At 40.6% G+C, this 11,823-nt stretch overlaps 1 protein-coding gene across 1 annotated transcript; it reads right to left on the bottom strand.

Annotated features, from left to right (window-relative positions):
- Positions 1 to 6,845: 6,845 nt before the first annotated feature.
- NEUROD4 (neuronal differentiation 4) lies at positions 6,846 to 7,881 on the bottom strand. Its single transcript, XM_020979452.2, has one exon. It carries the CDS (start codon positions 7,879 to 7,881, stop codon positions 6,877 to 6,879), a length of 1,005 nt encoding a protein of 334 aa, XP_020835111.1. The 3' UTR covers positions 6,846 to 6,876.
- Positions 7,882 to 11,823: the final 3,942 nt, after the last annotated feature.

The raw sequence follows: 11,823 nt of genomic DNA, 5'->3' as shown, positions 1-11,823 counted from the left end.
AATAGCTATGGGACCCCGGGCAAGTCACGTAACCCTCTCTGCCTCAATCTCCCCATCTATAAAACGACCTGGAGAAGGAAATGGCAAACTACTCTAGTACCTCTGACAGGAAAACCCCAAATGGGGTCACAAAGGGTCAGATACAACTGAAACAACTAAAAAGTAACAACAACAAGAGGTAGTTATCTAGTCTACCCCAAATCTGCACAGGAGAACCTACAATAATCTCCCTCACCAATGAGTACTCAGCCTTTGCTTGAGGATATATCATGGAAAGGTACTGCCTTCCCCAAAGTATCCTGCTTTGTTTGGGAACAGTTCTAATTATTTTAGGAAGTTTCTTTTCTTTACATGAAGCCAAAAGGTGCCTTCAATGAACCTCCCACCCATTCTGGCAAGTTCTGCCTTCTGGGCCTGTTATTTTGAATATGTGATTATTACTACAACTTGAACACATTGTTTTCTAAGTTATTCTTTGATTCATTGTGACTGTACTGGGCTGACCCATTTATCACCCCACACCTGATGTATAATCAGATGCACCATTATCATGGCTGTTGATCTAATCCCCAGAGGCCAATGTGCCACCTCTACTCATCTGCTCTATTGTGTGCCCCCCCCCTTCTCCCCTCTCCCACCCCGGTAGCACAAGTTTCTTCTCCATCCATTGCCCTTGCCAACCACATTTCCCTCACTTGGCCTCAGCGCTCCACAGCAGCTGCTGTATCCTGAGTCACCAGTTACCTGGGGTGGCCCCAAATTATCCCCGTAATCTTGCCTAGCCAGATGCAGGAATTCAGTGAAGTACGATGAAAACATACACCGGGATGTGGATCCGCGAAGATCTGAGTGTAAATCCTAGCTCAGCCACTTACTGCTGTGTGACTATGAATAGCTTTCTGTAACTGTTTCCTCATCTGGAAAACTGAAATAGTCAGGTCTGCCTTGCTTCATAGTACTGCTATGAGGTCCAAATGAGATAATATACAGGAAAACATTTAATAAACCCCATTATGTCATGCAAATGTAAGAGGTCATTAAACCCCTGAAGCTCCTTTTGCCTCTATGCCAGTAAGGAGACAATGGGAATGAAATAGGGCCTGGACCTTGGTACAGTGATCTCCTTGGTACAGAGAATCCTCACCTATGGAAACTCCCTTGACCAATGTAAGTTAATACGGCACTTTCTCTGAAGGTTATAGCTTTAGAATGTGTGTGCATGGGTGGGTGTTGAAAGGTTAGTATGCCTGGTTCATACTAACAGTATGTGTCAGAAGTGGGACATCAAGAAAGATCTAGGTCTTCTGGTTTTGAGGCTACAATTGAAGGGCAGGTCTTCTTAACTTGAAGTCCATACATGAACTAATGGGCTTCATAAAAAATATATTTTGACAAAATCTTTAAAAATGAATTTTTAAAATTGTTTTTAATTTTAAATTGGAAAATAGGAAAATTGTTAAATTGGGAAAAATTAAATATTATTCAAAAATAGATAATTATTTCATTATAATTGGTTTCTTCTATAATTCTATTTTGTTTTAAGCATTTTAAACATTATTTTGAGATGGGATCCATGGTCTCGCCAGACTTCCAAATCAGACTAAATGGTTTGAATTTCTAGAATTCATAGTGTTTTTCTCTAAAGCTGGTTGTTTGAGGTGCTGGCGTAAAACATTGTCAGTTAGTTCATTAGACACTGGCTTGCTCTGCAATCTCAAAGAATTTGTGACACTTTCTAGTTCTTAATTTCTCCATCAATCATCAACACTTTCCCTCCCTCTCTCTAACATCCATCCAAATATGATGAGAATAAAAAAGAAAGTATTGAGAGAGAAGAGTTTGAAGTGATGATAATATCTGATTTTTATGTAGGGATTTAAGGTTTACAAAAAATTGTCCCTATGTTTTTCTATTTGAGTTTTACAACAATCCTGGGAGGTAGAAAGAATAGCTAACAATTGCTAGTCTTTTTATAACACTTTAAGATTTGCAAAGCAATGTGTGTGTGTTATCTCACTCAATACCCACAATAATTTCATGGAGTAGGTGCTATTGTTAATCCCATTCCCAGAAGCAACTAGGTGCCAGGAATTGGGCCTATGTACTGGAAGACTCAAGTCCAAATCCATCCTCAGACACGTATTAGCTATGTGACCCTGGACAAGACAATTAATTTGTTTGCCTTGGTTTCCTTGTTTGCCTTGGTAAAATGGGGATCATAATAGCACCTACCTCCCAGGGTTGCTTGGAGGATCAAATGAAATCTTATTGGTAAAACACCTGACACATATGTTAAGTGATCTAAAAATTCATATTTCCTTTCATCTTACAGATGAGGAAACTGAGACTGAAAGAAGATATAAATGACTTGCCCAGGGTCACACAGCTAACAAATGTATGAATCAGGATTCAAACTCAGGTCTTCTTAATTTGAAGTCCAACCCCCCGTCCACCCAAAGGTAGATACAATTAGTGTTATTATGAATGTAGAGGATATATATATATATATATATATATATATATATATATATATATATATGTATGTATATATATATATATGTATGTATATATATATACATATATAAACATATATATACACATATATGTATATATGCATATACACATATTATGTATATATAGATAGAGATGTATATATGTGTTTGTATGTGTGTATACACATATACATAGGGATCTGTGTAAGGCTTCAATTGTTTATGATCCTTCAATTGTTAAATGATTTTTCTGAGTAGGAAATTGTGAGCACACAAGGTAACACCTGTGAACAAATTTTGAATCCTTTGAAGGGAAAGTACCCCAGGAACCCAAAAGATTTTTGGTCTGAGTCTAGCCTATAGTAAAAAATTTACATCCCCCTCCATCTTTCTAACACAAATGAAACTGGATGCCTCCAGTTGTGGGGAGGTAAGGGAAGTAGGCTCCCCTTCATGGATTGTCTTCAATCAGTAGTTGGAAGATCACTTGTTGGGAGTGTTATATGAAGCATTTCTCTATTAGAATTCAGATATGGTCTGGGCTAGGTAATTGATGAGTTCTCTTCCAATCTTGAGTTCTACGGTTTGCTTGAGTAAATGATTTTAGGAGAACAGGGACTCTAGTCCAAGAAAGCTGAGAGTTGGGTATGCCTTGTCCCACATTTGATTTGGGAGAAGAATAGGACTGGGCCATCCTCAGGGATTAGTAGTCCAATACTATGTGTATGGTAGAATTTTGGGAGACACAAAAGCCACAGTTCAATCACCACCAAATTCTACCTGAATTTTTCCTATTAGATATTCATTCCTCTGACTCAGACATTTCCTTCTCTAGGCTTCTCTCCTTTAAAATATAAATCTTTAGAGACATAATACATTAAGTCCCTAATACTTTAGTGTGAAAAGTTTTGCCACCTACTCCACCTCTAGAGCATTTGATGAACTCATTTATTGTGAGCCAAGTTAATGCCAAGAGAGTCTGGACTAAGTGAAAAATTTGGCCAGTGACTGAAGCAAGAACTTAAAAAAAAAAAAGGAATCCTTGACGGAAGAGGTCCTTGGACCTGGGGAAGGTAAGGAGCAGCAATGCTTAAACAAGATCTTGCTGACTTCACCATTTTCCACAGTCAGCCCTATTCAGTTAATTACTTAGCCATGAATTAGCACTGTCTAGAATCCTAGGAAATGGATGAGCTTCCCTAGGTAGGAGAATACATTCAACTGTAAGATTCTCTAGATATAGTCAACTCATGAAGGTAAAGAGATATGAGTGCTATGAAATGTGTTCCTGGGCCCCTACTACATCAATTGGTAATACCAAATAGGACCCACCAAGTCTTGTTTGTGTATGTCTGCCCCAGAATATGTGAATCTACCCTGTCTTCATGGTTTTACCCATTTTTTTCACAGTGAATTCAGAAACATAGGAAATGGAAGGAAGGAAGGAAGGAAGGAAGGAAGGAAGGAAGGAAAGAAAGAGAAAGAAAGAAAGAAAGAAAGAAAGAAAGAAAGAAAGAAAGAAGAAAGAAAGAAAGAAAGAAAGAAAGAAAGAAAAGAAAAAGGAGGGAAGAGGGAGGGATGGAGGCAAGGAGGGAGAGAAGAAGGAAGATTCACAAACTGACAAATCACATTTAACAAGATTCACACCTTTATTCATATTATCAAAGGGGTCAAACATTGGCTTTTGATACCCAGAAGGACTCTTCAAAAGAGTAAGATACCTCTCGTGGGTCTGTCTATACTCTATGACATTCTCCAAATCCAAATTTTCTACAAAATCCCTGTGCAGAATCACTGGGCAGAGGACACTAGTCCTGGCCCACTAGCATGTGAAAACAGATTCCAAAAATATATCTGGCTCTTCTTAGTAGGAAAACACAAGAAAACAATTAGCTTGCATAGCCATTCACATTATTGCTGCTTTGTATAAAATAGCTTGGAGTGGGAAATTTGGCATTACCTGACAATCCCTACCCCCCAACCAGGATCACCCTACTAAGGTCATGAGCCATCTTCCAGCTAAGGTCCCAGCTACTCTGTTGATTGGCACTGAACGCCACATTTGCAGAATCTGAAAAATGGGCACAAGAGGAAAGGTAATAATAAATAAATAAATAATATCTAATAAATATGCAGAACATTACACATTATATATAAACCTAAACACAAATGTAGCCAACCTTTCAGAGTAATATTCATACACTCATCTGGGACAAGGAGATGAGACAATGGTGGACATGATAGTGGTCTTCAAATATCTGAAGGACTGTTATGTGGAAATAAGATTAAACTTGTTTTACCTGAATACAGAGAACAGAATAAGAAGGAATGGGTGAAGGGTACAAGGAGGCAGATTTTAAATCAATATAAGCAAAATATGCTAGCAAATAGATACTACCCCAAATGACATAGATGGCCCGTGGGAGGTCGTGAGTTTTTAATCACTCAAGGCCTTCAAGTGAACATTTTCAGGGGTGTTATAATCAGGTTTCATTTTTGGCTATAGGTTGGGAAAAAGTGACCATTGAGGTCCCTTCTAGAGCTGAAATGCACTAAGATCCTAAACAACAGTCTATGAAAAGTGGGGGCACCGTATGCCACTCTCTTTACTTCTTCCCTTCTGGGCTAATAGAATGATGTTGGGCTAGTCTTTTTCTGCAAGACTGCCTTAAAGAGTATTTGCAACTCCAGAGAACACATAAAGAGAACATTCTATGTTTTACACAAAGCTGAAAAAAAATAACTTAGGCTTACAAGGGAATAAGTAAATGAGAAAAACAGGTAAGGTACATATACTTCAACAGTTGTTATTTGTTTTGCTTTTTTTTTTTCCAATGTGGCCTTTGGGAAATAGAATGCACATCAGTCTGACCTCACTCACACACACTGGTCCAATTGGTGAGCCAGGTCCTCCTTTCTCATGATTGTTGGTGGCTGGTGTTTGTTAGTGCCCCATGCTTCTGAAAGGTTAGCACCTCCACACAATGGAACTCTTGTTTTACATACAAAGTATATTTGGCCCTTGGCAGCTTGAATTAAACTAGTAAAGAAGTTCTCCTCAGTTCTTGGGTCATGGGAGAAAAGTCATTTCAGATGTACTAATAAAGATGGAGATGACAAGGAATTATGGGGAATAGGAGAGTAAACTATTCACAGGGAGGTATGAAGTAAAGTTTCAGAATAGAAGAACCCATTGACTGGTCTTGAGTTTCACTCTAATTCTACCATCCAAACTGTAAATCAGCATATGCATTAGCATGATCCTCAATTCACTTTGTTCTGTTCTGGAAATTAAAAGTAATGCCTAGTAGACTGGAGTTGGGTGGAGAGGCAATGGGAAGTATTTTCCATGGGAAAACACACATGAGACACCTAGGAAATGTTTTGTGTTGTACTGGGAAATGATGGCTGAGGGGACTAATGTCAGTGGTTTCAGTATGGTTTACTTAAGTCCAATGAAATGCACTTTCCCCTGGAGAGCTCAGTGATCTGATGGTACATTATGGAGAGACCTGACAGGCAGAAATCCTGTAGTGGGAAAGAGGGATGTTGGTGGCTATTTAATTGCTCCTGTCAGGATGCTTTGTTGGTCCCTAAGTCCATCAGATCTTTACAGATCTCTGAAGGGAGGGAAGATGACTTCTTTAGGTCCTCTTTTTCCAAGAGGCTTAAGGATTGGAGGATCTCAGAATTCCTTATTTCAGCTCCAGTGATGAAAGAAAAGTGCTGACATGCCAATTGGCATGGGAATGCCCATTCCTGGACTGCCAATTCCTGAAACTAAAATATTCAGATCCTAGTCCTCCTTATTAATCCAAGTCAGCTCATGAGAGAATTACAGCCCCCCCCACACACACATGCCACTTCCAGGTTCTCCAGGAAGGCAAATAATATGAGGTGTCTGCCTATCACAAATTTCCTTGAAGACTTCTAAGAAAAGGAAACATTCGTGAAGTCTATGTCCAAACCAAGGCTTTGATAATCAGAAGCAACTTCTGTCACACCAAATTGGTGGCTTCCTTTGGTTATTCCACTCATGATCTTAATTTATTTTATTTTATTGCTTGTCTTGTCCTAGGTACAGTAATTTTGCAGAGCTTTCCCACCAAATCCTGAGGAGAAAAGCACATAGTGCCTTCTGCTATCAGCTAAAAGTTAAATCAGTAGATCAACACACTGTCAAGAGTTTATGGAAAAGGATGGTTAAAAAAAAAAGTCTTAAAGAATAGATGCCCCAAAGAGCAGAGACCATGTATTACATGGTCTAAGTTACTGAAAGATGACAACTTTGAAGCTTATGAAACTCCCACAATAACAAAGAAATATCACCACATCATACTTGGGCTTCTCTGAGGTTGGGAGTTCTGAGGCAGGTGAAATACAATTAATCATTAAAGATAGCATTGATTTGGGCCCCAACTCCATGATGTGGGTATGGGTCATAGGACATGTCAATGGGAATCTCATATCGTGGAGTAGCTGTCTGAAAATGGGATGAGTGCCCATGTCCCCCACTCAGACTTACAGTGGGGTAGTGAGGCATGAAGCTATATGATTTATCTAGATCTGGAGAGCCATCTTGCTTTAAGGAGAAGTTGCCACTAATGCTTAGAGGTGGAGTAAGGGGGCCTTCATAGGGTGGAGTGGTACAGTCAGGTGGGTGACCACCAAAGGATGGCTCCCCCAAACTCTTGAATGTAGGTGGCTTAAGGTGGAGAAGATGGGTCTCCATGTGGCCATAGGGTGGGCTGGGGAGCCCTGGAGATTGATAGCTGAAACTGTGACTGGGGATGGTGGAATCATGAATAGCAGCCTTCTCCTCACGCTTCTCCACGAAGAGAGACTGTGGTCCCAGCTGGAGGCACCCGGCCACCAGGTTACTTGTAGGCTGGGAGAGCCCTTTACAAAGCATGTCCACAAAACCTTTCCCTTCGGGTGTCTGGCCAGTCTCAAGCACTTCAGACAATGCCCAAATGTAGTTTCTGGCCAGTCTCAGTGTCTCAATCTTGGAGAGCTTTTGGGTTTTGGAGTAGCATGGCATGACTCTCCTCAGGTTATCTAAAGCATCATTCAAGCCATGCATCCGAGTCCTCTCCCTGGCATTAGCTTTCACCCTTCTGGCCCTGAATCTTTCCAGTCGTGCTTTGGTCATCTTCTTCTTCTTTGGACCCCTCCTCTTGGGCTTCTCTCCATTCTCTTCCTCTTCTTCCTCCTCCTCTTCCTCTTCAATGCTATCATGCTCTTCAGCCAAGCCACTCAGCATCCTATAGTTGTCTTGTCTTTCATCCTCCTCCTTTATCTCATCCTGGGAGTTCAGGGCTCTGTCCATCCAGGATGAAGTGCTGGCCAATTCCACCATCTCTTTGGGTTTCACATATGTTTTGGCCATCTCTAGACTCTGAAACAAAGGGAAGAGAGAGGGTTAATATCTGGCTAACTGCTGTATTCTTCTAAGTCTAAACTTTTTTTTGGGGGGGGAGGTAGGCAATGGGGTTAAGCGACTTGCTCAGGGTCACACAGCTAATAACTGTTATATGTCTGAGGCTGGATTTGAACTCAGGTCCACCTGAATCCAGGGCTGGTGCTCTACCTACTGCGCCACCTAGCTGCCCCAAGTCTGAACTTTTTACAGGAGGAATAGATTGTCAAAGGAAGAGCACAGAAATGTTAGAAAAGTAGTCTTGTCCCTCTACCTACCACAAGAAAAGAGTGCAGCCACCCTCAGCAGATAAGAACTTCATTGGTTCATAAGAACCTCCAGAAAGGGATTTTGCAATTTCTTTTGGTTATCCATTCCAGTAATTTAGCCCCTTTATTGCCAAGAGAGTCTTTCTTATCTTTTAAAAAGCTTGGGCAAGTAAGACTAGCCATGGAAACATTAGCCCTGGGTTAGAATCCTAGCTCTGCTGTTTGTGACATAGGCACATTACTTACTTTCGGTAATCCTTAGTTTTTCCATCTTCAAAATTAGTATAAAAATAATAAAATAGTATAACACTTAAAAGTCTGCAAAATGCTTTATATGCATCATCTCATTTGATGCTACAATCCTGTGAAGTAGGTGTGGCTATTATATCCATTTTACAGATGAAGAAACTGAGGCTCAGAGACTTTAAATGATTTGCTTAGTGTCGCACAGTCACTAGGTGTCTCATGCAAGATTTGAACCCAGTTCTTCCTGAAGGAGAGGACATTTCTCTCCCTATTGACATGCTACAGTACTGGCCTTAGCCACCAGCATGCTCCAAGGATGGTAACCATTACCTGTAGGTCTCTTGCTCTTCTTCTACTTCACTTCCTTCCTATATTTTAGATCTAGTAACACTGGCCTCTTGTTTTTTTCCTTATTTAAGACATTCCATCCCTGACCCCTTGCCTTTTCACTCATTGCTTCCCGTATTTGGAATACTCTCATTCCTCATCTCCTCTGTCTGGATGCTTCCTTAAAATCTCAGTTTTGCAATAAGCCTTTTCCTTTTTTTTCCCCAGTGCCCCATAATGCTAGTACTTTTCTCCTTAGAGAATCCCCATCTTGTTTGTGCAGAGCTGTTTGCATTAGATTGCAAGCTCTTCCATGGCAGGGGCTGTCTTTACTTTTCTTTATATTTGTTGCTGTTCAGTCATTTCCATCATGTCCAACTCTTCCTGACCCATTTGGGGCTTTCTAAGATAATGGAGTGCTGTGCCATTTCCTTCTCCAACTCATTTTGCAGATGAGGAAACTGAAGCAAAAAGGGTGAAGTGACTTGCCCAGGGTCACACAGCTAGTAAATGTCTGAGGTAGGATTTGAACTCAGATCTTCCTGACTCCAGACCTAGTACTCTAGCTGCCTCTTTATTTTTGCATACTCGGTGCTTAGCACAATATCTTTAAAAAGTACTTGTTGGTATGACTCTAAATCTACTGTTCTATCTGCTCTGCCACCATATAATATAATAATAATTTCTTTAGCAACCTTTAGAGGTCATTAAATAATACAGTGGATAGAGCACCGGGCCTAAAATCAGGAAGACCTGAGTTCAAATCCAGCTAGTTGTGTAACCCTAGGTAACTCACTTAACCTCTGTCTGCCTCAGTATCTTCAACTGTAAAATGGGAACACTAAAAGTATCTATCCCACAGGGTCTTCATCATGAGGATCACATGACATAATATTTGGAAAGCACTTAACACAGTGCCTGGAACATAGTGGGCACTTAATAAATGCTTAATCTCTATCCCTTTCCCTTCCCTTCTTTACCTCATTGGGTTATTGTACTGAACAAATTAGGTAATAGAAGTGAAGCTATCTGTTAAATATAAAATGAATTAGAAATGTAAATTGTTATTCCTATTAAGGATGCAGACTGGACCTGACATTTTAATGGTCTAGGAACTCCCAAGCAAGGAAAGTCTCTCTGCCAGTGCAGGTCAACACTTCCTCTGCAACTTATAGCCTTAGAGACTTTACTGAAGCTCTCTGGGATGAAGTGTCCCACAGCCCAGGGCCACACAGCCACTTATGAGTCAAAGGCAGCATTTGAACTCAAGTATTCATCTCCTCAAGGCCAACTTTCTTAGTACAATGCTTTTGTTTATGTAATTCTTCACTCTGAAGCTGCTTTCCTTGATTGACCACCCTTAGAAGATACTTAGGAAGAAAGTAGCCTCACTTAACCACTGGTCTAACAGAAATTATTATTAATTAACTTATTAAGTGGTAAGTCGAAAACCAGTAGTGAAACTAACAGAAAAAAGCCTGATGGCTTGAATTGCATTTTTTTTGTCTGACCTAGAGAAGCCTAATTTGCTTTGGAGGTCAGTGCAGGAATCACAAAGAGTATAGTCTCCCAAAGAGTTCTGATGAGTCTTGCTCTGTATGGTCTTGGGAGAAGACAATTGGGCACCCAGTCTGGGAAATCACATCCTCTTTCACCTGGCTTCTCTTTCCCCTTCTTCTCTGGACTTTAGAAAGAAAAGAACAGGTAAGCTTTATCATTGAACCTAAAACCAGAGAATGCTGGGACTTTAATTGTTTTGCTTCCCCTAATACACATATACACACACATTCACACACACACACACACACACACACACAAATCCACCCCCACCCCCATATTTTTGCCCTAGGTACCTGGTAATCAGAGCTTTTTTTTCTCCCTGTAACCTCATTTACCTCCTATGAATAATTAATGTCACCAAACTGCAAAAGCAGCCTAGGTTTCATGTTAATCAGCACGGAAATCATGTCAGCTTGACTTACTCATTTAATAAGAGCTCCTGGGTAAGCAGCTTTATTGAAAACACACGTTGGAACCTATTGATCAACTGGCTGCCCAGTTCAAGTCAGAAAATCCCATGTTTAATATGGATGATGGAGCTGGTTTGCTGAGCTGCACTGTTAACTCCAGCAGATATCCAGGGGGAAGGTAAAAGCCCTAATTAACTTTCTGTTAAAGTAACATGGACCTCTCAAAGGCAAGGTTATCTGGGGAGCCAAAGAGGACTTAGTACGCAGGGAAAGGATGCCATGCTACCTCTGGACACAGATGTTGGGAAAAATAAAAAGAACCATTGACTATTGGAGGTGCAGAAAGGGAAAGCTGGGTCAATGGTTCCAGGTGTCACCTTCAGAGGACCACTTTGCCATTACCATTCCTTGTCTTCTTCATCTTTCTCTACCTTGCTTCCTCCTTTTTTGTATTCTCTAATTCATGCTCCTCACCAAAGGCTTCACAAAGATACCAAAAGGGGAAAAGGCAGACAACACGGGAGATAAGAACCTTACCTTGCTCAGGTTCTCCTACCCTCATCAAAATACTTTAGCTCTGAGTTATTCTTTCCCTCCCTGCCTTCCTACCCAGGTCTGACACCACCCCCTAGCCATCCACTGGGATCATTTGGACAGGAATGCTCGATCTTTTTCCCCTTTAGAGTATAAGCCTCTTGAAGTCAGGGACTGTCTTTCAGCTTGCATTTGCATTTCTGACACTTAGCACAGTGTTCTGGCATATTGTAAACCCTTAATAAATACTTGTTGACTAACTTTCTTTTCTAGAGGTATTTAGAGATAGTCTCTTCACAAGCTGTGACTATAACATTTCTCTAAGATTATCTTTGGGCATAGCCAGGAGGCCATCTGATGTGGGGTATAGCTAAGAGAAGTAGATGGGAGATATGAGAAAGGATAACCTTCTGGTCCTCCAGCCAGGCCCTCTTCCAACACCTATTTTTTTGTTGTTCTGTCTTCAGTAGTGTCCAAATCTTCATGATCCTATGGGCTATATCCATGGAGCAAAAATGTTGGAGTGGTTTGCCATTTCTTTCTCCAGTGGATCCAGGGATTCTTTT

This window comes from Phascolarctos cinereus, unplaced genomic scaffold, assembly GCF_003287225.1.
Source record: "Phascolarctos cinereus isolate Bilbo 61053 unplaced genomic scaffold, phaCin_HiC Scaffold_1;HRSCAF=81, whole genome shotgun sequence".
NCBI lineage: Eukaryota > Metazoa > Chordata > Mammalia > Diprotodontia > Phascolarctidae > Phascolarctos > Phascolarctos cinereus.
This window is presented reverse-complemented; position numbering and strand designations above follow the sequence as displayed.

Excerpts from the sequence above, each read along its gene's own strand:
- NEUROD4 (XM_020979452.2), bottom strand. The coding sequence starts at position 7,881 with ATGGCCAAAACATATGTGAAACCCAAAGAGATGGTGGAATTGGCCAGC.